Source organism: Lycorma delicatula, chromosome 5, assembly GCF_047948215.1.
Source record: "Lycorma delicatula isolate Av1 chromosome 5, ASM4794821v1, whole genome shotgun sequence".
Taxonomy (NCBI): Eukaryota; Metazoa; Arthropoda; class Insecta; order Hemiptera; family Fulgoridae; genus Lycorma; species Lycorma delicatula.
Genome location: NC_134459.1, coordinates 14,498,998 through 14,526,987, shown reverse-complemented (window position 1 = coordinate 14,526,987; position 27,990 = coordinate 14,498,998). Strand labels below are relative to the sequence as shown.

The 27,990-nt window shown below is 30.6% G+C and overlaps 1 protein-coding gene and 1 long non-coding RNA gene across 2 annotated transcripts; one reads left to right on the top strand and one right to left on the bottom strand.

Moving 5' to 3' along the window:
- Window positions 1–37: 37 nt before the first annotated feature.
- On the bottom strand, window positions 38–27,777 carry LOC142325829 (uncharacterized). The gene is made up of 3 exons (XR_012756597.1): window positions 27,080–27,777; window positions 22,014–22,121; window positions 38–122 (listed from the first exon to the last, which is right to left on the bottom strand). It is a non-coding gene; the product is annotated as an uncharacterized LOC142325829 (long non-coding RNA).
- Window positions 11,672–12,450, top strand: LOC142324732 (protein lethal(2)essential for life-like). The gene has a single exon (XM_075365667.1). It carries the CDS (start codon window positions 11,749–11,751, stop codon window positions 12,286–12,288), a length of 540 nt encoding a protein of 179 aa, XP_075221782.1. The 5' UTR covers window positions 11,672–11,748; the 3' UTR covers window positions 12,289–12,450.
- Window positions 27,778–27,990: the final 213 nt, after the last annotated feature.

Genomic DNA, 27,990 nt, shown 5'->3' with positions numbered 1-27,990 from the left:
AGTAATATACTTACTTATCTTTATTATAAAATTATCCTATTATAAAATACAGTACCATGATGTAAAGAGGGCCACTTACATAACAGCGCTCCCTTGGATTATTAAATTAACCATTGATTTACCTAAAACAAAAGAGAATAAGACAAGTCCATTGGTGGCTATGAAATTAATAATTTTGTTTTTTTAAACTATGAGATTCATTTTAATTATGATAGTACTGAATTATTTTTAACAAAACTATTTACTTATTGCTTTAGGAATGACTAGATGGTACATCTACATTAGTTAAATACTTCAGCCTGAGGTAGAATTTTTTATACAGACACCTTTTACAGAAATACAATCACTAGCTAGATAAATTGATAAGAAAGCCCTCTTCCAAACTAGACAAATACCAAGGATACAAGGATACTGAATTTCTAATATTCCCGCATCCTTAGCACATATCTAGTGAAAAGTCAACCAAAATACAGAATAGATCAAGGTGGAAAGAATGAAGGATAAAGGAAAAAAGTAGAAGTTAGAAAAGAATAATCCACGGAAGGACTGCTAAACAAAACAAGGTTGCTCAAATAGATGTTTCTAAGTTTCTTTTAGGGAAGTGGAGATCCATCTCACGTACAGACTCTTGGGAGATAAGAGTGCCTTTAGTATCAAGAATAGCAGCAGAAAAATTACAGATTATTTATTTTGGAGTAAGCACCTCAGATAAAGGTGGTTATAGATTGCTTTACTTTCAAATACTTGTCACTTTAGAATAGTATCAACTTTTCCTAATCTTAGAGAGAAGAGGGACAAGGGAAAAACTGTTCTTTATCCTCAGGAATGTGTGATATATGAATGTACACAGCTGATCTAAAAAATTTTCAGATGAAAGGTAACAAAAATTGATATCAGTGCACCATCTGATCTTCGCTTTACTAGAGTTTTCCATATTCATTGTGTTTTTTTTTTTTACATCTTAATTAATTTTTTTGTATTGTAAACTGCATTGTACATTTTTCTGCTATTTCAATAATTTTACAATTTCATATATTCTTCTAGTTGCTTTGTTTGTTCTGGTATTTAAAATTAATGAAGTTTTTATGTAGCGTCTAGTTTATAAGTGTATTCTACAAGAATATTAGACAAAAAGGTGAGAGCATAGTTACATAATATATTTTCAAACTGATGCAAATTGTGAAATGCATTAACCTTATTTTCATAGCAAGCAAAGTAACAGTGGCCTAATAAAATTTCAATCTAGACAAAAAGAAAAAATAACTGAAACTACTTCTAAGTTTTCATATACTATATCTATTAACAATATATGTGTATATGTATATCTATATTCTATGAGCAATTTGTTAAGTGAAGATACAGATTTGTTTCATCTACTGAAATCCTTTCAGTAAAAAGTTACTTTTACTATCAGTAAAAGTATATGTATAAAATTTATTTTTACTGTAAAGTTTGGGGATATATAGGTGAAAAGATCATGGCATGCCAATAATATGTGATGAAATCACATTAAATATCACGAATACACATGAAAAGCTCCTGAACAAAGATTAGAAACTTTTCATGGGTATTCTTTACTTTTTAAATAAATAATTATTGGCTCCAAAAGAGAAAAATGTAGTTAAATAATAAGTATATATGTTCATTTCAATTTTATCAACAACAAATGAAAAAATTAAGTGCTATATTGCTAAGTACTCAAAATATTATTAGAAAGGTTAAAAATAACAAATAATTAAAAATATGATTATTTACAGTCTTCTTGAAAGATTATATGCTAAGATATGTGCAAAATAAACTTATGAAGTTTCATTGTAGAAATTAACAAAATTCATAAAAATCTACACATATGCACGCACCAGACATAAATTAGGGATTGATCAGATAGTGTTATTTACTGATATGTAATGCTACTAAATTTTTTTTCTTTATTATACTGACATTTCATTTATTGTATTGATATTGTAATTTACTGGACAAGATTTTTGTGGCTTATATTACATTTAATGTCAGATCTGGCTAAATTTTAGAAAAAAGTTACAAAATAAAAGTAACTGCAGTAACAAAAGAGAAAGTTACCTACCAGTGATGTAGTTAGATGGCAAAGCTTCTCCTATTGTTATCTGTGATTGGTACGTATAGGACTGTCTCTCAAGAAGCAGTCCTTGTTATTTCTGTTATTAAGTCCATTTATATCCTTGCAACTTAGTGCCAATTACTTTATCATGCTAGAAAGGTAGGCCAACTTACCTCTAGGTGAATAAAAGAAATAGACAATAAAGGTTTCCATTTATAGCAAGTCAGGTGGATTGAATCATCCGATGGCTGTTACACGATATATTTCGTGATGTGAGAAATATGCAGGTAGATAGATGGACTTCCCCCATCGAAATATTACACAGTTTCTTCCTGGACATGGTGCTTTTTGAGATGGGTTGGACAGATTTGGTTTGATTGATTCAGGCTTGTGTCTGAAGTGTAGGACCATTGATGATATACACCATGATGTCTTACATGTCTGCCCCAGATACGAAGCTAAATATACCAAAGTTGTTTCAGAGCTTGCAAGGATCAATTCTGGTTTTGATCTGCAAGTTAACTGGAAAAGGGAATGGAATATAGTTGCTGGCTACCTTAGATTCTTAGGCCTCTGGAGGATGGCTGAGGGGATCTGCTGTAGTTATAAATGTATAGATAGAATACCAACCCAGGTGATTAGGGGCTAACCTGGGTGCTTACGTTTTGACATCAAACCTGGTTAGCTGATATTCGCTGTTAGAAAAAGATGGATGTGTGGAAAACTCTGGGCTGGAGCTGTGATGTGGAGGGTGTAGGCATTGACCTCGCTCCTGAAAGCGGATCAGAGCAGAGAGAGATAGGGTATACAGTATGCTTTCATTACAGACTTATTAAATTTATGAATCTGTTTATTGATTCTTAACTGAATCCAAGAGGACTTGAGTAAATTTAGTTGTAGGGCAAAATTGTCGTTATAATCAACATTTGTTTTGTTGGTATGAGGATAATAATTTTGGTGTTTAAATACTCAGATCAGTAATGATCTGAGTGCATAATCTAAATGAAGTTAGATATAGCAAAAGCTTTTCTGTGAAATCTCAACTGAAAGAAGGCACAGGGATTGCACTTCCGCAAATCAGTTAATTTGATAGTTGAGAGTTGTAAGTTATATTAGGTAGTTGTAGTCAGAAGAGGCCATATGAAGACGATAGTAGGTTATGCAAATTCATTCATGGAAATGTCTGCAGAGGCATTTGCATTGGTGGTATCCTAACAAGAGGCCAAACTGATGACTGTATTATCAAGTTTAAAGGGTCTATTAGATGATCTCCAGTAAAGCCCATCAGGACTAGTAATGAACAGGGTGGTATGGCATCCAGGATAGTCACAAGGCGGATGTGTCTTCTCCTACAAGGGCAGATGGATGTGCCTGAGGTCCATGATGAACCCCCAGAATAGACTACCTCCAAGATATCAGTTTTTCTCAAGGTAGCACAAATGTTTTTTATATCACGTGAGTGTGCGTGTAAAAAGAATGTTGTGGTAGCACGTTGAGCAATGAACATTTGTTTGAATCCTTAAGTTTTTTCTGATAAAGCAGAACATGTTAGCACAAGTCATGGAGATATTACATAAATGGATGGAATCTTAAACGACTATAAATATTATCATTTTATATTTATTCGAAATGTAGTAAAGCTAGGAAGGGGGAAATATTTTTTGGATCCAACCCAGAAGATATTTTTGAAATTACTTAAAAGTCCTAACAGTTTATTGAAATATTAAAGTTTATTTATTCAATTGTACATTTCACTAGACATGACTTTTTTTACAGAAATGGTTGTTTGTTTTAATTACATCATAAAATCCACAACAAGATAGTTCTGAATTAATTTTAACATTAGCAGATGTTTAACAGTAGATACTGAAAGTCGACTTCGTTCTGCAAAGCAAATGTTCCCCATAATTGAAAAAACTCTCTCAACTGGAGCATATGCCGCAGACAAAGACATCGCAAACTCAACCATTTTAGAAATATCGCAACATGAAATATTAGTCTTTTGAAACACCTTAAAAATTGCTTTCCACTTCTTTTCAGTAGTATCTGATACTTTTCAGAACTTGAACCATACTGGTTTTCCATAACTTGCTTATGGATACTAGAATTATAAAAATTGTCTACAATTGAGAAGAATTTTTGTTCCTGAACATCATTATTTTTTGCTAGAGGGCATAGCAATTCTTTGGCAGAAGATTTTTTCTTGCCAAAGAAAAAATTGGGTTTTTCTTTCCTGAAGTTAACAAAATAATTTAGAATATTGCTGAAATGCTTTTGTTTCTGTGATAGAATTAGCTTTGAATTTCAGAACTAGATTATACTACATTGTACATTGTATATTGAACTACATTGTTTCAGAATAACTGTAGAGTACCATATGAAAATTTCAAAAACAGTTTACTTTCTAGATTTTCACAAAAGTCAAATAATAATCTTAACATTTGTCACAAGTTAAGAAGTATGATTTTAGACCATCAAAAATGTAAAGAATTCTTTCTATTGCAGGTAAGAAACTATGAAACCTTGTGCTGCTATGATATAATACGTTTTTATAATCTGTTTCCCCAAATTCACAGAACTCAATTCAAAACTCAAGATTCATTACCCCTACTGTATATATGTGAAAATATTTATATACTTTTATAACAATAACTTCTATGACCAGGGGTAGAGAATCACATGCTGTTTGTATTGAATTGTATACAATGTGGGCTGAACAATCAATTCCTAAAATAGGTCTATGTAAATCATTTAGAACTTTTCTGAACACATTTTCATTCACCTGTCTCTTCACACCACCAAAGTTACTGTGTGGTATCAGCAGTATGACAAACCAGATTTTCTTCAGGTTTGTATTTTTTCACACACTGCAAAAGATACTGAGTGAAAGTTTGAGCAGTTTCATCTGACACTTCATTGAAATTTAAAAGTTTAACTTGAATTCCCTCCTCCAAACTGAAATACCTTACAACAATCAAAACAAGTTTTACTTCACTTCTGTTTGAGCTATTAATTGTTACCGTTACATAATTAATGTTTTCCACAAAACCCAACTTATTATCAAATATAAATGGCAAAATAACATTAATAATAAATAATGTTTAATAATAATAGCGTCGATTTTGGTTCTAGCAGATAAAATTTTGGCATTTAAAAATTAATAGAATTTCTATTGGCTTTTTTCATGTGTTTTTCAATATCACCCTTTCCTTTATATTCAATATGTAAAAGACATTAATTAAGTTATTAACATATATAAAAGTTCAGAATAATTTTCATATTTCTAAATATCTTGAGCAGTTGCTGAAAAAAAGGAACATATAGGTAAAGATAGGTGTTGTGGGAACCAGTTTTAATGTTTGATATCAACACTAATGTTGTGTTACTTACTTTCTAGTACTGTCCTGGTGCATATGCAGGGTTATCAATACCTTCCTCTTCTTCAGATCTGTCCTTAACCTCTTCCTAACTAGTTCTGTTTTCGTTCTCTTTTCTTTTTTTTTTACTTCATCGACATACTTCTCACGTTTTGCAATTCTAAGTTGTCCAATTTTTTCATAGAAGTGCTAAGTTCTTGGCTACTATCAAGCCCAACTCATGCAATATATCACATTTTGTCGTGTTTCTTAAATAAATTGAGTGACTGCCCCAAACCTCAATGTTCTTAGACCCACATAATTTGTTTTGGGGTAAATTGACCAAACACTATTGTTGAGGCTCTCGTTTGCATTTATTCTGTAAGACATTTTTCCAAGAGTCTAGGAACGGTTAGATCACTGTAAACCTTTTAAAAACGTTTTATAACAATTTCAAGATGGGGGAAATATTTAGCATGTGTGTGTGATGTGTTCTCCGCCTTGGTTTGAACGAATTTGTTCGATGATGTCGCATCTTGTGGCCAAAGCGTACGCTTCTCTGTATTTTTGTCAGGATCACTGATATGAAGATAACTGATTGTTCTTAATCTACCTTTTAGTAACGTCAAGGTTTCTTCTTTTTGTGAATGCGGCATTTCATAAAATTTAAGTAAACAAAATGAATACAAACAGAAAAGACATGTCATTAACGCCACTGCAAGAAAGGCTATGTTACAAAACAAAAAGCAACTAAACCGACTCTAATAGTCGATTTTCGAAACTATCTGTATGTTTCGATACAATCGTTGAACAACTGTTCGTTCATTCTAGTGGGAAATTATAAAGGATGGCTAGCTACATTTTTTTGTAAGAGATTTAAAATTTGTCTTCCATTGGAAACCACCAGTCGACAAAAATCGCGTATGTAGTTATTATGAAAGAAAAACGTTTTTACAACTTCTACATATCCAATTTTTATAATAAAAGTACCATTTTAAAAAGGAAATTACATGTAGTATTTTAACATAAAATAAATTTGATATTATTCTATTTTTTTAATGCCGTGACCCCCTTAATATTTTGAATATAAAATTATATATTGCGTTGCTGATGTAAGCAAATTCTGAAAAAAAAATTGTAAGAACCTTTCTTTTGAGGTTTGATTGGTAAAAATTGAAAAAACTGGTTATCGAGATATTATAAATATAATATTATAACTTTTTTTTGGAGTTAAGCGAGGCCATAATCCATTGTAATAAATTTTATTTTACATAAAATTTTAAACCTTACTACAAGGCTTATTTCAACAAAGAAACAAGATTGTAGTAAAATAAGAGATTTCATTTATGTATAAATTAAAAAAAATAATTCTGTAAGTGACTGTACTGTTTTACTTAGCAGCTAACTTGTGTTCCAACAAAAATAACTATATGGTTCCAATATACTACATAAACCAAGTGACCACAATCATTGCAAGTTCAATTGAGAATTTTTAAACCATATTATCTATAAATAGTCTGGATTTTGAAGAAAGTTGAAAAAACTGCTTACATAAAAATTGTAATGACTTAGCTTATCTATTCTTGTGATATAAACAGAGTATAACAAAATACAGACATGCAAACCCACATAATTATAAAAAGTGACGCAGCCTTACAGGAAAATGAATAACTTATAATAGTTTTTTGAAAGCGGCCTCCATTATGTGAACTTAATTGAATATGACATTGCATGTTCTTAAACACATGTGATAACATGTGTTGAGGAATTTCAGCCACACATTGTTCAATTTCCTTCTGCAATTTGAGAATGGTGTTAGGATGAGTTTTGTAAGCAGCATCCATAAGGTATCTCCACAAGAAAAAGTTAGGAGGAAGTAAATAAGGAGACAGAGGAGGGCCACAACAGAAAATCAAAATCCCCTTCAAAATCACTTGTCCATGAAAACACTGACTCAAGATAGTCAGTGCTGTTGGCTGTAAGAACTGTAGCATTGTCCTGCTGAAATCACATGTACTTTAACCTTTCTGCAGGTGTAATATTTAGTAACTGTTGCACCATATGTATGTAGTGTTCACTGTTCACTGTGCTATGAAAGAAATTCATGATGATTTTCCTATATGAAATTGCACACCAAACACCTCTTTTACTCAGTGCAGAGGAGAATCATGCAGCTGATGTGGATTTTCCATAAAGGAAATTCATTAATTCTGTGCAATCACATCTCCATCAAGATAGAACCATGCCTCATCAGACTGAAACCAATCATCAAGTTCTTCCCCATCTGGCATTAGAAATAATATGAACCACTGACAGGAAAGCTACATGTTTTCCAGTACCTGCAGGTAACAACTCGTCAACTACACAAATTCTGTACAAATGCATCTTTAAACACTTCTGAAATGCCATTTGGGCACTACTGATGGAGAGACTAGACCAGATAGATATGTGTAACTGGCTCATCTAATGTATTGGGAGACAACGAATATTCTTTGCTGCATTTTGTAACCCATTTTTCCTCAACTTTCCTCGACTAAACAAACAACAAAAGTAGGAAATATTCATTCATAAGGTTACACCATCTTAAAATTCTAGTTTATAAATATAGCATAGCTAAGCATTTTACTTTATTATGAATACCATTACCATTATTATTATTATTTTTTTTTTTTATACATATAAAATCATTCAAACCAATGAATTTACTTTTTTATAGTGATTAATTCGCCATAGAAGGTTCAAATCTTGTGCATTGGAAACATGAAGCGGAAATTTTCATATCAAAAGGTCTAGTAATTCAAACCTGAGATCTTCAAATTAATTAGCAGAAGAATATATATCTTAATGAATGAATCACTCTTTATTTTCTAATTAATAATATGATTTGGAGGATCTCAAACATCCATTCTTTTGCAAAAAACACTGACAATTTAGAAAATGAAATAGGTGTCATGAAATAAACATTTAATTTTAAAAATCCTTATCTTTTTTTAAATTATTATATTTAATGAACTGAACTTTCAGTATTTATTTTGAACAGTGTGACCTGATAAGGTCTATTATGGATTCTCGGCTAATTTAAATAAAGCATCTCCTTTATTTTTTGTGTTTCAACTATTAACTGTTATACATTTTAAATTTATAAATACAATAGTTTTAAATTGAAAAATTTTATTCATTATTATTTTCTTATTACTATTATTATTTCTTTTATATTATTATACAGTGTATTTGTTTTTTAAAAGGTGCTCAATTACCATATCTTATTATTTTACAGCTACAGCTCTATTGCTGCCCTGTGTAGCAGCTATAGCTTGCTACATAAAGGGAAAGTACGTCCAAAATTTTGATGTTTTTTTTTTGCGAATGTTGAAGTTTCATGACACCCCCCCCCCCGATTCCAAAAACTGTAAAAAAAACAAAAATCACACTCCAGAGCAGTGCAAATATTTTGTAGCTGATGATAGTCAATATTCCATGTAAAACAAAGAAGATTTAAATGTCCACCAGAAATGAACTTTTCTCTTGACCATGGGACAAAATTTTAATTCATAATGGATGATGAAATAATTCTAAATAAAAGGAAAATCAAAAAATACAAATAAATTTTATAGTGCAAGATGGGTTTAAGACAAAATAAAAATCTACACTTACAAAGCATAATAGTTACTGACACAGAGAAATATAGTAATAATATAGAAATATAAATATTTATATAATAATATATCTTATTTAGAGAAATATAATTTTATTCTATTATCATAAGATAGAAATGAAAGAAGTAATGCTGCATCGTGTGTTGGTAACACCAATTATTCTAAGATAAACAGATACCCTGTAATAGCTTCAAGAAAAATGGACTGATAATGTTTTCAAATATCAAATAATAATTCTATAAATAAACTCATTTATTTTTTATAATTATAATAATAAAAAATGAAAAAGAACTAGCAAGAGAAAGATTATCTTCCTTTTTAATTGAATATATTGAATGAATCGTAATTAGAATAAAAGAAAAGAATCTAATAAAATCGATATGAGGACATTATCAAATGATGATGAAACATGAAAGCATCAGTTTTCGTTTTAAATACTGGCTTTATGAGCTTTAAGAGCTGAAAAAGGAATCATTAACCTCTCAAATAGTTTCTTATATAATTAATAACTATTTATCTTAACCTCAAATAAGCAAATCATATTTAATTCTGAATAATTTTTTGTTACTTTAAATTTCATCTGCAGTCATACTAAAACTTAATCTTTACTTAAGCATTTAGCAATACAAATAATATACACAAAAACTTTTCACCAATTAATTTAATTAACTGTTACAATAACAGTGTTTTCTAATAAGGATCAAGTTATTATTAATGTTATAAGCAGTTATTGTTAGTGGTTACTGAATGAGAGAATATAGTACACAACTTTATTTAAAGAGATTAAAACTCTGATCTGGTTGAAAAGTTACAGTAATAATTATTATTATACATAGGCCTATAAATAGTAAATTCAAATGTCAGAATTATGGGAAAAATAAATATCATCATTTAAATGTTAAAACAATAAAAATATTAACCAACAACAAAAATTCTTTTTTTCTGTGTTACAAGATTTTTAACTGTAAGGGTCAGTCAAAAATTGAAGGAATATTAAAACATAGAATGAAAAAGGACTACTGAAATATCAAATCTAGTAATAAAATGCATTGAATTGGTATAAAATATGGTCAGGCAATAACAAAAAGAGAAATAAACTATTAAAATTACACAGTATGAATCCAGTTAATCATAAGACTACTTATTAAATGGTTTTCTTAACCATTTCAGCATGAATGTCATTGACAGCAATGCTGTTTGCAGTACTACCAATAAACAAACAAGATCATAATCTCAAAAAGATCTTCTAGAAGTATATTTTTTATTATTAGATATTTATTTATTATTATATTAGAAAAAGTAGTTTTTTTATTATTTTTTAAAAATATTAAGTAATGAAGGGGCCAGTAATTTTGAAGGATGAGGTACGGCACAGCTGCATATTGAAATAGTTTAATTTATATTGTACCTAAACAAACAGACTGCACTACAAATACCGATATCCTGGGATGATTATCATTGGAGAAAAATCTATCATATCATTGAGTTGATTAATTTTGCAGAAAAAATTCCTTTAAAGAGTTTGGTTGGAAGAATTTATATTATGTGAATAATTTTAGAGAAAAGAATGTAATTTTAGAAAATAGAAAAAAATTAAGTACTCCTTTTAAAAACAAAAATGCAAATATTGATTATGAAGTTATCACTTTAGCTGAGAAAATATAATTTTTTTTAATTATAATATATTTTACTACATGTTTGGTCTTTTAAAATTGGTTCTAGGGGCCTAAAAATCAACTTTTAAACAGTTGTTTTTATTAGCAGTTGTTATCTGTAATTACATTATTTCAGTAGGAATTTTAAAACAGGTGCTACTATACAAATATTTTGTGGCTTTTGAGTTATACAATTTTTTGTAATCATAACTTTCTTCATCAATTCAAAAAACAAACTGAAAGAGAAAAGAAAAGATTAAAGAGAAAATTAAAAACTTAATTTAAAAAAATGGTTAATTTCTTTTACCAGTTTAAAAGAGATTTATTATTGAAATTTAATGAGTATATTTTTAAATAAGCAACATATGAATTTTTCAAATTTTCCCCATGCGAAAAAAACCTAAAATTTGTTTAATAGGATAGCTGAAAAATGACATTTTCTGAATAGTCGTCAATTTTGCCTGTCATTCTAATAGTTAAAATAAAGAGAATTTTAAATAATTCTAAGGAAATTCTCTTGAACACTAATGCATAATAATATAATTTTTCACACACAGTACTTAAAACATTGTAAGCTTACATTTAAATATTACATGATAAGTAAAACATTTAAGAAGTAACTTTTTTTAATGATATAGCTAAAACAAGTTTATGTTGATTTTTGGAGCAGATTAATTAAAGGTTTTACAGCTTTAATATAAAACAAATTTAAAAATTCGAGAATGTAACGAGTAGCCAAACCTGGTGTAGACTATTAATATTTGAATGAATACGCGCCGAGATTGTGACGTCATTCGTCTAGCCAATACTAGACCTTTCGAGAGTGTTCGGTGTTACGCGATTGGTTCCCTTCTCATTTCGCTGTACTAGTAACTTCTACCACGTTCTACATAACGAAGCTTGCGTATAAATAGTTGTGAACGGCCGTTGAGCGGCATTGCAGTTTGAATCGTCGAAGTTGCTTATTGATTTAACTAGTTTCTCGTGCTTAATATTATTCCGTCATGTCGTTGTTACCTTACTTGGTTAACGAATTGTTGGATGAAGTCAACAGCCCGTTGTACGACCAGCATTTCGGTTTGGGTTTACGACCTAGTACAGATGTTCCACGCCTATTGCAAGTACCATTGTATTCAGGATACATTCGACCCTGGCGTCATCTTACCAGTGCTGGTAGTGGAGTTTCTTCTCTTCAGAACTCAAAAGACGATTTTAAGATTAACTTAGACGTACAACAGTTTAAACCTGAAGAAGTTTCAGTCAAATTACAAGGTGATTATTTGGTAGTCGAAGCTAAACATGAAGAACGTCAAGATAAACATGGATTTATTTCTCGTCAATTTCAACGCCGCTACAAATTACCTGAAAACGTAGATCATGAAAAAATCAAGTCTCAACTTTCATCTGATGGTGTTCTTACGTTAATAGCTCCAAAGAAACCTGAAGAATCAATCGATGGAAGGGCGATTCCAGTTGAACAAACCAACCAACCCGCTGTAAAACAAACGCAGGAATCCGAAAAACAACAAATGATGGAATCCTAAATGTAAGTTGCAGTTAATTTTTAAGCCAAATAAAATTTTGAGACTCAATAATGAACACTTAAAATTAAACAATTTTTTTTTACTGTAATTTTTTTTCTACAATTGTATTATTTCAGTATTACACCACTAATTTTTGTATAACTTTTTCAATAGTTAATTTTTTTTTAAAAATAAATTAGTCATTTAAATTGTGTTGTTTTTTATGCTGCTCACCTATGTACCATAGTAATTAATTTCAATTTGTTATAAAGTTAACCTCCTCTGGTTAAAGAGTTTTTTACTTTGAATATTAATTTTTTTAATAGAAAAATGTAATTTTCATTTACTGCTCATAATACAATTTTACAACTGTCTCAGACATTTTTAGGCTGAAAGAAATAAAGATTATCATGTTATGTTTAAGAATATCTTAACAAGTTTCTCAATATATACAATACCACAATTCAGTAAATACTGTAACGCACAGTATGAATAGTAACAATAATCATAATTTTTATTTGTCTGTAACTCATATAGTTACATCATTGTGAAAATTATGCTACCATATTACTTACATAATCAGGATCAAAAAATACAGGTGATATTTAATCTCAATACCTTCTTTTTTTTTACTGTTTAGCCTCCGGTAACTACTGTTCAGATAATACTTAAGAGGATGATATGTATGAGTGTAAATGAAGTGCAGTCTTGTACATTCTCAGTTTGACTATTCCTGAGATGTGTGGTTAATTGAAACCCAACCACCAAAGAACACCGGTATCCACAACCTAGTATTCAAATCCGTGTAAAAATAACTGGCTTTACTAGGACTTGAATGCTGGAACTCTCGACTTTAAAGTCAGCTGATTTGGGAAGATGCGTTTACCACTAGACCAACCTGGTGGGTTTAATCTCAATACCTGCCCTCTCCTAAACTGCTCATTAATTCTATACAATGCTCAATCAAAAATTGTTTAACTTTGTAATTTTTTTGACTTGTGCATGGCAAAACCGATATATTTGAAGCATTTGTACAAATGTGCTTACCTGTTCCTGAGGTTTTCCTATTATCAAAATTTGCACTGCTTAGGCAATACAGTTTTCTATGTTGTTAAGCTACTTCATGCTATAACATTGGTATTATTGGATATAAGTTTATTGCAATTATCTTAATGCTATATGTTAATTTGGTAGCTAAAAAATTTTTTAAAATTCCTGATAGTTTAGTTAATGGTAGATAGTGACTTCCAGTAAAGCACAGAACAAAAACCATGAATTTGCTAGAAACGTTTTTTTAATGTAACTGATGTTAATGTCAAAATTTGTGTACCACTGTGATTACTAACGTTAATTTATATCTGCAGACCTGGGTAGAATAAAAGATTACTGAAGAATAAACAGTTCTTGTGACAACAGTATTGATTTGTTTTTTATTTTTGTGTAAATTGTTGGTTAAATACAGAGTGTTATTGTCACATGTTATCGCAAACTTTATTATAAATTTTTTACCAATTTTCTTGCTCTGTATAAATAAATCCATTACCAAACATTGTTCCTTTTTTTTAACCTCCAAGACTACCGTTAGGTATTACTTCAGAGGATGAAATGAATGACAATTTTTGTAGCATGTGAAAATGCCATGCCCGACCAGGATTCAAACCCGGAACCTCTGGATGAAAAGGCAAAGATTCTACCACTTGCATCGGAGGCCGGCACTAAACACTGTTCCTAGCTTAACATAATGTTCTCCTAATGTTAATATAAATTTTTATATGTTTAAATAAGCAAACATTTATATATATATTATTCATAAAAAAAAATATACATATGTGTATATATATATATATATATATATATATATATATATATATATATATATATATATATACACACACACACACATACAAATTCATAATTACGATAACAGAATAAAGCAGTTTCATTTTTCATAGTAATTTCATTGTTCCTTTTACTCTAATTGTTTAATTTAAAAAAAAATATATATATATATATATGCATAACTATATAAGCTGTGTGTGATTAACAAAAGGTTTAATTTTACATATTATAATCACTATCCAAGATTCATTAATTATATTGTTACTTAAATCTCTACTTTAACAGTTACTTATTATTTTTCTTTTTTATATATTACATGTATTATATTAGAAAGGAAATAGTTTTAATTTTAATTATTAAGCGATACAATGGGTTCACAAAAGAAGTTGTTGACATTTATGTCAAAATCATGGATGGGTAGGTCTATATGTAAAATTTACGCTAATATCGGCTGTCTTGCCAAGCTTTAAATGGTTAAATTTATTTTATTTTTGTATCTTGTTTATATGAAAGAATTATTTACTATACAAATGATAAAAAATATTTTAATTGTTTTACAATTTACTAATATAGAGCAAATAATAAAAGGAAACGATACATATAGTTGCATCCAGAGTTTAGTAACATTTTCTATATTACTTTGTCTTTATTTTTTCTTTATACAGATTCTGAAGATCTTTGTTTTTGACATTACTAATTAATACCAACTGATGTATTTTTTTGTTATTTTGTACTTACTGTGTAACTTCAGATATTGAATTGCATTGTGTATTTTAATGAGGAGGAACAAATAAAAGTTAACTATTTCTAATACAATAATATTTTAAATCCATTTTAAAACTAAATATTTTATGAAAGGATAGACTAATAAAAAATGTGTATATTATTATACAATGTGTATATCTTATATGGCATACATTTTGTATTTATGACCAAAATTTTACATTAATACATATTTTCTACAGATTGTCTTGTAATTCATGTATTTACACTTGAATGATTTACACATGAATGATTTACATGCAAGCATGTGGTAACTTTTATTAATTTATAACTGGTTTTTAAAAACAGGGAACATAAGAATACTGGAAAGTGTGCACTAGAATAATGTGTATAATAACCAACCACACTCACAAACAATCATGCTTGCACAAAAAGCAAGATAAGGTAAAAAAAACAATCAGTTTATGTCCCTTCAAATAGATATCTGACTAAGGTCTTGTAGGTTTCAATGTAGACATCCATTTTAGCGGTTTCTGTAACAGGTAACGTTACTAGAATCAGAACCAAGCTATGCAGCATAAGTCACTATGATAAAATCAGCATAAAGTCTAATCTGAAAAATTGAATTCTTGTAAAAGATTACTCTCAGGACTGTACGTTAAAGCAAGAACAAGTGAATCACTTAGAGTACCCCTCAAATGAATTCTTATCATTCAAAAGTCATAGATACTATTATTCTAACAAATTTAATTTATTAATCTCTCAATAATGGAGTTTTCCTATTACTTTGGTGACCATATTATTTCCCTACTTAACACAAGTTTGGTACTTAATATACAAAATTGTATGCCGATTTCATTATTGTCCATACTTGAAAAAATTATGAAAAATAGATATTTAACATTTCTTGAAATGCATAATACATCAACAGATTTTCAGCACGGTTTTAGAAAAAAATTATCTGGTGACACCTGCTTCACATTATTTTAGAAACTATTTTAAATTGCGTAAATAAGAGAAAAACGTTTTTTATGTAAAATATTGTACTGTGCATCATTATAACCTTATTCACAGACGACACAACTGAATCTATATCTGAAAACAATTATTTTAAAGGAATTGAAATGATACGAAACTGTTAAAAAATTCTTCACTGTATGGATTGTAACCATTTATCTACCACCTGAACTTAGACTTTAACTGTGTAAAGTTGTGCAAGTAGACATAACACTGATCGTGGAGATAGGATTCCCAATAATGATAATTTCTGTTTCCTGTACAATGAAATTTCTTGACATTATAATAGATGTCAAGATCTCTTAGGTGATCTTGACATCTGTAATTGATTGATTATACATATAAATTTGATTTGAGTGATATATAAATTGATTAAATTAGTAGCAAAATCAAACCTTACTGTTTTGCTTTGAAGCGTTAGCAATAAAATGCTAAGTCTGACATAATGGTTAAACATTTATTATGCTTATGTACAATGTCATGTCTTGAGGCTATCAGATGAATTTTGAAGATACAAAAATTAGTTGTCATATCATTTACGGTACCGATATGGTAAGTATAAATCTTGCTGATCATTATTTAGAAAATTAAATATGTTTTGTGCAGTTTTTGCAAAAAAGAATAGCTACTTCTTCTTAAAGAATAACAATATAGCATCAACCTCTTCCACATTATCAAAATGATAATCTACGTTTGATAAGTTATGTAAAATAATAAAAAGGATTATAAAAATTATAAAACACGAGTGCCAAAAAATAAATACATTAGGCTTAAAAACTACAATAAATAGAACTAAAAGAAAGAAAACAAGGTATGGAAATAAAGGTCTAAACAACATTATATATTATTTAATTAAGTAAAATAGTTGGTGACCATTCAACTTTCAGACAGTTTTAATTTGTTTATATTTTTCATATTGTAGAAATAGCAGGAATTTACGGTTGACTAATGATTTAAGTTACCACCAGTCCTACTTCAATAACGAAATTTTTTTCTTCAACAAAAATATATAAATGCAGTCAGAGGGGCTCCTTAATGCAGAATAATTACTATTCAGAGCCCTTTAATATAGGTCAACTTCTATTCAGAGCCCCTCGACTACATTTAAATATTTTTGTTGAAGGACATTTATTTTTTGACAGTCATGTTTTTTAATTTTTATAATTGTTTTTATTATTTAATGCTTTTTAGTGATCACTGGAAAAAATTCACGATTCGAAAACTTGAGTATAAAATGTATTTCACATGCTCATCCAAATGAGGAAACTGTAAACATTTCAATTAATTTTTTTTTTAATTTGTGTGTACCAATCTAAACTTACAGATTTCTCTAGTCATTGAGTTCTTTGCAAAATTTTATCGTGTGGATCATGCAGCAATTTTCTGTGATCCAAACAACTAATGGCTAAAATCTCCAATTGTTTCATGCCGATCGATGCTACATAGGCCTGGCCCTTGGCAAAGATATGAGTACTCAGATCCGTTACAGCTCTGTGTACGGTAGTTCCTTGTAGTTTATGCACCGTCACAGCCCAGCACAATATTAGTGGCAGTATACGTTGATCCACTTTACTAAAACATCCCCCTAAAGCATCATATTTGACAATAGTGGGCTCAATCCAATGCCAACAATGTTATCTCAAATCAAACTGTCATCAAACTCTACAAAGACCATTAATGGGAGCTTGTCGGCCTCAATTTGGTCTTGGTGTAGCGCAAGCACTCGATTTTTTTTAGTATGTCAGTTAATTTTTGTTCTGGTTTGGTTCCATCGTGATTTTGTATTATACTAGCAAATACCCTGTTTGAATTTTCAAAATTGGATGATTGTTTGCAGAGAAATTAGGACCACCCCGTTGCACCCTCCAAAACAGCACCCCAGGAGCACGCTGTTTATTACCAGTTGATGGTAATGATTGGTCTAGCCTCGCATGAGGTTCTTGCATCACCTCACCAATCTAGCCTCACATCAGTCCCCATGGAAAGCCCATTATTATTAAACAGAAATTTTTTTAATTTTACTTTATTGAACGTAAATTTAGTATGACACTCTTATTATGACTAAAATCTCTTGAGATATCTGTGAAAATTAATTTCAGGGGCTTTGAATTACAGAACATTATTTTATTTGTATCTGTATGAGCAAATGGTATAGTCAAGTGCTTTTTACATCGTAATCACTTAAAGAAACGCCATTCAGTACATATTTGTGTTCAGATGGGAATTAACAAGTGACCTAAAACTTTTAAAAACAACCATATGCAGTATAAAATTCCTTTGACCTGCTCAACAATTTTAGCAGTTGGTTTAAATCTTATTGGCTCATATCTTCTCAAATACTGTACTTGTAAGTTATAAATATTGTTTTTTATACAATTAAATCTGTGTTTTCAGTAGAATATGAAAATACACTTCTTATAATTTTTTTTTTATGCACTTGTAATTTATAATATTATATATATAAATGAATGTTTTTTGTTTGTACCGTATGCATTCCTATACCATTTATTCGATTGCGATGAAACTTTTGTGAGTTGATGTATGCATACCCATTGAGGTTTCTGAATTAGTTTTGATTCACTAGTAGGTGTGGGAATCGAGATATTTGGAAAAATGTATTTGTGGTTCAATTTGGCTCATATTCCAAATATATATGTTTTATTTTGAAAAAAAAATATATATATAGGTCCACCGTTAGTAGGTATTGCTTTATTGGATGAGATGAATGGTTTGTAGCGTATGTGAAAATGCCATGCCTGACTGGTACTCGAACCTGGGACCTCCAGATGAAAGGCTGAGATGCTACCACTTGCACCATGGAGGCCGGCCATATATTAGTTATAAGAAAAGAAATACTTTTGCAGAAAATAGACCCGCAAGGTGCCCCTGCGGTCGAGATATTTTGAAAAATAGTATTTATAGTCCAATTTGGCTCATATTCAGAATATATATTAATGACATGAAAAGAAATAATTTTGCATAAAAGGGAAGAAGGAAAAGAGGGGTGGTGAAGATTGGAAGAGGGAAAAAAGGAAAGGTTAAATTTTGTGATGTTCAGTTTTTCAATATTTTATCAAACTTTCCTTTGTGTTCATTTAATCTATATATATACTCAAATCTAGCAATAGCGAAGCATTGTTGCATCAGCTAGTATTATATAAAGTAGTTCTATTTATAATGAAATTCTATAAATATTTTTTGTTTAGCTCTTAGAATTCAGAATTATACTTTTTAAAGTAGAGAATCTTGTAGACTTTTCATTAAAATAATCTGATTAATATTCTTTCTTTTAAAAAAGTACTTGTTTTATTATGGTGTGCAAATTGAACTTGCAATTGTGTTTGAAGTATTAAGAATACTTCTTAATGTAAAAAATTCTACCATGCGCAGATCTTAGTCTTTCTTAATGTGCTCCTAAATGCAAGTAAAGTCAATGAATCTTTCATCTACATCTGAATGGGAAGTGTGTAGTTGTATTGGTGATAATTTGTCTGGTTACTAGGATACAAATTTTGTACATATTTTAGTATTGTTAATATAACCAAAAAGTTTGTTAGGTTAATAATTCTTATATTCAAATAAAACTACAATCGGCAAACAAGAAATTCATTTAGCTTTTTTTTTTTTACATTCTTATAAATATTATGTTAAATACTATATAATAAAAAATCAACTTCAATACTGAATTAATATATAAGAAAAAAACAAATTAAAAAAAGATACTGATACTAAAACTTCTCAGTTATGAAACTGGAAAATTTGTCACTCAGATCCTGCCATTGCTGTAATTATAAATGTACAAATAAGCTATTTGAAATACTCAAAAATCATGAAATGGAGTTAATCTGAAACTGGCCCAAGCTGGAAGCTACCTTACAGATTAAAGTAGGGACCCCACATTCAGAAGATCATTAAACTCTTGTTATAAGCTAACCACCTGCCTTTGTTGGATGGCGTGCATGTTTGTTTAGTATTACAGTAATAATAATAATAATTATAGTAGCCTAATATTTATTACAGTCAGTTTTAAGAAGATAAAAATAGTTGTAAAAATAATAAATTACAAAATTGTTTACAGCATAAATAAAAAACAAACTTTATTGTACTTAGTATATTTAGCTTGAATAACATATCTTTATTGAGATGAAGATCTGTTCAGTTAATCAGTATAATGGAACTAATGAGATTGTTATGATTATTATGATTAACATAATATGTGAGTACCAATTTGATCGGCCACCAAATGCTGGTACTGTGACCTAAGGGACCTCGAAAACATATAAGTAATCCCTTAAAGAATTGCATAACCTTAATATAAAATAAGTACCTTATAAAAAATTGAAAATTATTAATTATAGTGAAAATCCTGTTCAACTAACCTTAATCGCTTAGTAAACGTAATTAAAATTAACTTACAGCCTCAATAATACACAAATATATTATACAGATATGTAATCTGAGTTAAGTAGACGTTAGAGATAATAACTTTGTTATAAATGAATTAATAATTGAGAGAACAGTAATCAAAATAATTCAAACTGCCTGAGTAAATCCAACCCACCTCTGTACAATAAAATCTAAGCACATGTACGGGGCAAGCAATGACATAGTACTTCAGTACCTAACCTTCACTTATATCTGCCAACGGGACTATGCAGGCTCAGGAGCTCCCCTGTGGAGTACGGGATAGACGATTTGGAGCTATTTGCAGTTGTGCTTCTCATTTTTGCTGTTCCATTGCCCTGGTTAAATTTGTGGGAGGCAGCTGACTTGAGGAATCGAAGCAGGATCATTGATCCAGGGCATGCCCAACCATCTCTCCGCCCACACTATATGACATATAATCTGATGAAAATAAAGGTTATGGAAGCATCAACATCATAACAGAGGATGTACGCAAAAACCCTGGTCTAGGAGAACCGTTGCCTTCAGATGCAAAGAGAAGGAAGACCGTCAAGTTCAGTGAGTCGGAAAAGAACATCCGTACTAAGTTTAGACCTAAGCTTTGGGCTAATTCCAAAGTATCTGGTGATAAAGAAGAAAGAAGGGATTTTTTCAAAATTGGTCCTGTCATGATTGCTTGTGGGATCAAAAAGCTGCAAGAGGACTTGTGAAAGAGACCGGAAAGACAGCTATGGGCTTCTTTGTGGAGACTGTCAATGACTTACAGTCCTCACGATTAATGAAATTTACAAAGATAGGACTCATTGATATTGGGATTGAACCGCATAGTACACTAAACTCCAAGAGAGTTGTTGAGTGCAGAGACCTTCTAAACTGCACAAAAGAAGAAATTGATGAGTAGCTTCAGGAACAAAGAGATGTTGCATATCGATGTTTGAACACCCAATGTAAAGGAGAAGTTGTACCCTCCATGTTGCATGTTTTAACATTTAACAAACTAAGTGTCCTAAGGAAATTAAGGCTGGCTTTCATAGACTGGATGTCCATCCTTTCATCCCGACAACATTGCGGTGTTTTGGATGTCAGAAATTCGGAATACTTCAGCAAGGTCCACAAGGAAACAGATCTGTCCCTGTGGTAATCCATTGGATCCGAAAACCCCTGCAAGGATCTGCCGGTTTGTGTTAACTGACATGGACATCATTCTACTAGTTCATGAAATTGTCTGGTCTATAAGAAAGAAATGGCAGTACAAGAGGTTAAGACAATAGGTTTGACAAAAGGTCAGCTACTTCAAAGCCAGAAAAATTGTGCTTTCAGCAGATCATTGAAGCTTACATCTTATGCTCAGGTTGCAGCGGCTCCAGCAGCTTCTTTTAAATCAAAGGATGTAATTTCTAAATTGGCACCACCATTGGCAGACAAGGTCGAACATATCATTGATCATAAATTGAAGAGGCGACCAATTAGAGAAAATAATCAAAAGCTGATGAAGAATGAAATGGATGTCTCAATCCAAAAGATTGTTATTTAACCGACGAATGAATTTTTGACCAATCAAAAGGTGAAGATCTTAAAAAGATGAAGACTTAAAAACATCCCTTCAGGGAAATTCCTATCAGTGGACCCTACTGGGACTGGGAACCTACCACGATTTTGTCTTGATATTAATTATACTATCGACTAAAAATTATTCAACTTAATTGTAACATGCAATTCTATAATATTAAACAATAATAAAAAAAAACAAGTAATATACTTACTTATCTTTATTATAAAATTATCCTATTATAAAATACAGTACCATGATGTAAAGAGGGCCACTTACATAACAGCGCTCCCTTGGATTATTAAATTAACCATTGATTTACCTAAAACAAAAGAGAATAAGACAAGTCCATTGGTGGCTATGAAATTAATAATTTTGTTTTTTTAAACTATGAGATTCATTTTAATTATGATAGTACTGAATTATTTTTAACAAAACTATTTACTTATTGCTTTAGGAATGACTAGATGGTACATCTACATTAGTTAAATACTTCAGCCTGAGGTAGAATTTTTTATACAGACACCTTTTACAGAAATACAATCACTAGCTAGATAAATTGATAAGAAAGCCATCCCTCTTCCAAACTAGACAAATACCAAGGATACAAGGATACTGAATTTCTAATATTCCCGCATCCTTAGCACATATCTAGTGAAAAGTCAACCAAAATACAGAATAGATCAAGGTGGAAAGAATGAAGGATAAAGGAAAAAAGTAGAAGTTAGAAAAGAATAATCCACGGAAGGACTGCTAAACAAAACAAGGTTGCTCAAATAGATGTTTCTAAGTTTCTTTTAGGGAAGTGGAGATCCATCTCACGTACAGACTCTTGGGAGATAAGAGTGCCTTTAGTATCAAGAATAGCAGCAGAAAAATTACAGATTATTTATTTTGGAGTAAGCACCTCAGATAAAGGTGGTTATAGATTGCTTTACTTTCAAATACTTGTCACTTTAGAATAGTATCAACTTTTCCTAATCTTAGAGAGAAGAGGGACAAGGGAAAAACTGTTCTTTATCCCCAGGAATGTGTGATATATGAATGTACACAGCTGATCTAAAAAATTTTCAGATGAAAGGTAACAAAAATTGATATCAGTACACCATCTGATCTTCGCTTTACTAGAGTTTTCCATATTCATTGTGTTTTTTTTTTTACATCTTAATTAATTTTTTTGTATTGTAAACTGCATTGTACATTTTTCTGCTATTTCAATAATTTTACAATTTCATATATTCTTCTAGTTGCTTTGTTTGTTCTGGTATTTAAAATTAATGAAGTTTTTATGTAGCGTCTAGTTTATAAGTGTATTCTACAAGAATATTAGACAAAAAGGTGAGAGCATAGTTACATAATATATTTTCAAACTGATGCAAATTGTGAAATGCATTAACCTTATTTTCATAGCAAGCAAAGTAACAGTGGCCTAATAAAATTTCAATCTAGACAAAAAGAAAAAATAACTGAAACCACTTCTAAGTTTTCATATACTATATCTATTAACAATATATGTGTATATGTATATCTATATTCTATGAGCAATTTGTTAAGTGAAGATACAGATTTGTTTCATCTACTGAAATCCTTTCAGTAAAAAGTTACTTTTACTATCAGTAAAAGTATATGTATAAAATTTATTTTTACTGTAATTAAAGTTTGGGGATATATAGGTGAAAAAGATCATGGCATGCCAATAATATGTGATGAAATCACATTAAATATCACGAATACACATGAAAAGCTCCTGAACAAAGATTAGAAACTTTTCATGGGTATTCTTTACTTTTTAAATAAATAATTATTGGCTCCAAAAGAGAAAAATGTAGTTAAATAATAAGTATATATGTTACATTTCAATTTTATCAACAACATATGAAAAAATTAAGTGCTATATTGCTAAGTACTCAAAATATTATTAGAAAGGTTAAAAATAACATATAATTAAAAATATGATTATTTACAGTCTTCTTGAAAGATTATATGCTAAGATATGTGCAAAATAAACTTATGAAGTTTCATTGTAGAAATTAACAAAATTCATAAAAATCTATACATATGCACGCACCAGACATAAATTAGGGAAGAAATAAACAATAAAGGTTTTCATTTATAGCAAGTCAGGTGGACTGAATCATCCGATGGCTGTTACACACAATATATTTCCTGATGTGAGAAATATGCAGGTAGATAGATGGATTTCCCTCATCGAAATATTACACAGTTTCTTTTTGGACATGGTGCTTTTTGAGATGGGTTGGGCAGATTTGGTTTGATTGATTCAGGCTTGTGTCTGAAGTGTAGGACCATTGATGATATACACCATGATGTCTTACATGTCTGCCCCAGATACGAAGCTGAACATACCAAAGTAGTTACAGAGCTTGCAAGGATCAATTCTGGTTTTGATCTGCAAGTTAACTGGAAAAGGGAATGGAATATAGTTGCTGGCTACCTTAGATTCTTAGTCCTGTGAAGGATGGCTGAGGGGATCTGGTGTAGTTATAAATGTATAGATAGAATACCAACCCAGGTGATTAGGGGCTTACGTTTTGGCATCAAGACCTGGTTAGCTGATATTAGCTGTTAGGATAAGATGGATGTGTGGAAAACTCTGGGCTGGAGCTGCGATGTGGAGGGTGTAGGCATTGATTTTGCTCCTGAAAGCGGATCAGAGCAGAGAGAGATAGGGTATGCAGTATGCCTTCATTACAGACTTATTAAATTTATGAATCTGTTTTTTGATTAACTGAATCCAAGAGGACTTGAGTAAATTTAGTTGTAGGGAAAAATTGTCGTTGTTATAATCAACATTTGTTTTATTGGTATGAGGATAATAATTTTGGTTTTTAAATACTCAGATCAGTAATGATCTGAGTGCATAGTGTAAATAAAGTTAGATATAGCAAAAGCTTTTCTGTGAAATCTCACCTGAAAGAGGAAGTAACAGGGATTTTACTTCTGCAAATCAGTTAATTTGATAGTTGAGGGTTGTAAATTATATTTAGTAGTTGTAGTCAGAAGAGGCCATATGAAGACGATAGTAGGTTATGCAAATTCATTGATGGAAATGTCTGCAGAGGCATTTGCATTGGTGTTATCCTGACAAGAGGCCAAACTGATGACTGTATTATCAAGTTTAAAGGGTCTATTAGATGATCTCCAGTAAAGCCCATCAGGACTAGTAATGAACGGGGTGGTATGGCATCCAGGATAGTCACAAGGCGGATGTGTCTTCTCCTACAAGGGCAGATGGATGTGCCTAAGGTCCATGATGAACCCCAGAATAGACTACCTCCAAGATATCAGTTTTTCTCGGGGTAGCACAAATGTTTTTTATATCACGTGAGTGTGCGTGTAAAAAGAATCTTGTGGGAGCACGTTGAGCAATGAACATTTGTTTGAATCCTTAAGTTTTTTCTGATAAAGCAGAACATGTTAGCACAAGTCATGGAGATATTACATAAATGGATGGAATCTTAAACGACTATAAATATTACCATTTTATATTTATTCGAAATGTAGTAAAGCTAGGAAGGGGGAAATATTTTTTGGATCCAACCCAGAAGATATTTTTGAATTTACTTAAAAGTTTTAACAGTTTATTGAAAAATTAAAGTTTATTTATTCAATTGTACATTTCACTAGACATGACTTTGTTTACAGAAATGGTTGTTTGTTTTAATTACATCATAAAATCCACAACAAGATAGTTCTGAATTAATTTTAACATTTAGCAGATGTTTAACAGTAGATACTGAAAGTCTACTTCTTTCTGCAAAGCAAATGTTCCCCATAATTGAAAAAACTCTCTCAACTGGAGCATATGTTGCAGACAAAGACATTGCAAACTCAACCATTTTAGAAATATCGCAACATGAAATATGAGTCTTTTGAAACACCTTAAAAATTGCTTTCCACTTCTTTTCGGTAGTATCTGATACTTTTCAGAACCTGAACCATACTGGTTTTCCATAACTTGCTTATGGATACTAGAATTATAAAAATTGTCTACAATTGAGAAGAATTTTTGTTCCTGAACATCATTATTTTTGCTAGAGGGCATAGCAATTCTTTGGCAGAAGATTTTTTCTTGCCAAAGAAAAAATTGGGTTTTTCTTTCCTGAAGTTAACAAAATAATTTAGAATATTGCTGAAATGCTTTTGTTTCTGTGATAGAATTAGCTTTGAATTTCAGAACTAGATTATACTACATTGTACATTGTATATTGAACTACATTGTTTCAGAATAACTGTAGAGTACCATATGAAAATTTCAAAAACAGTTTACTTTCTAGATTTTCACAAAAGTCAAATAATAATCTTAACATTTGTCACAAGTTAAGAAGTATGATTTTAGACCATCAAAAATGTAAAGAATTCTTTCTATTGCAGGTAAGAAACTATGAAACCTTGTGCTGCTATGATATAATACGTTTTTATAATCTGTTTCCCCAAATTCACAGAACTCAATTCAAAACTCAAGATTCATTACCCCTACTGTATATATGTGAAAATATTTATATACTTTTATAACAATAACTTCTATGACCAGGGGTAGAGAATCACATACTGTTTGTATTGAATTGTATACAATGTGGGCTGAACAATCAATTCCTAAAATAGGTCTATGTAAATCATTTAGAACTTTTCTGAACACATTTTCATTCACCTGTCTCTTCACACCACCAAAGTTACTGTGTGGTATCAGCAGTATGACAAACCAGATTTTCTTCAGGTTTGTATTTTTTCACACACTGCAAAAGATACTGAGTGAAAGTTTGAGCAGTTTCATCTGACACTTCATTGAAATTTAAAAGTTTAACTTGAATTCCCTCCTCCAAACTGAAATACCTTACAACAATCAAAACAAGTTTTACTTCACTTCTGTTTGAGCTATTAATTGTTACCATTACATAATTAATGTTTTCCACAAAACCCAACTTATTATCAAATATAAATGGCAAAATAACATTAATAATAAATAATGTTTAATAATAATAGCGTCGATTTTGGTTCTAGCAGATAAAATTTTGGCATTTAAAAATTAATAGAATTTCTATTGGCTTTTTTCATGTGTTTTTCAATATCACCCTTTCCTTTATATTCAATATGTAAAAGACATTAATTAAGTTATTAACATATATAAAAGTTCAGAATAATTTTCATATTTCTAAATATCTTGAGCAGTTGCTGAAAAAAAGGAACATATAGGTAAAGATAGGTGTTGTGGGAACCAGTTTTAATGTTTGATATCAACACTAATGTTGTGTTACTTACTTTCTAGTACTGTCCTGGTGCATATGCAGGGTTATCAATACCTTCCTCTTCTTCAGATCTGTCCTTAACCTCTTCCTAACTAGTTCTGTTTTCGTTCTCTTTTCTTTTTTTTTTACTTCATCGACATACTTCTCACGTTTTGCAATTCTAAGTTGTCCAATTTTTTCATAGAAGTGCTAAGTTCTTGGCTACTATCAAGCCCAACTCATGCAATATATCACATTTTGTCGTGTTTCTTAAATAAATTGAGTGACTGCACCAAACCTCAATGTTCTTAGACCCACATAATTTGTTTTGGGGTCAATTGACCAAACACTATTGTTGAGGCTCTCGTTTGCATTTATTCTGTAAGACATTTTTCCAAGAGTCTAGGAACGGTTAGATCACTGTAAACCTTTTAAAAACGTTTTATAACAATTTCAAGATGGGGAAAATATTTAGCATGTGTGTGTGGTTTGTTCTCCGCCTTAGTTTGAACAAATTTGTTCGATTATGTCGCATCTTGTGACCAAAGCGTACGCTTCTCTGTATTTTTGTCAGGAGCACTGATATGAAAATAACTGATTGTTCTTAATCTACCTTTTAGTAACGTCAAGGTTTTTTCTTTTTGTGAATGCGGCATTTCATAAAATTCACGTAAACAAAATGAATACAAACAGAAAAGACATGTCATTAACGCCACTGCAAGAAAGGTTATGTTACAACGCAGAAAGCAAATAAACTGAAACTAAAAGTCGATTTTCGAAACTATCTATATGTTTCGATACTATCGTTGAACAACTGTTCATTCTATTAGGAAATTATAAAGAATGGCTAGCTACATTTTGTTGGAAGAGATTTAAAATTTGTCTTCCATTGGAAACCACCGGTCGACAAAAACCGCGTATGTAGTTAATATGAAAGAAAAACGT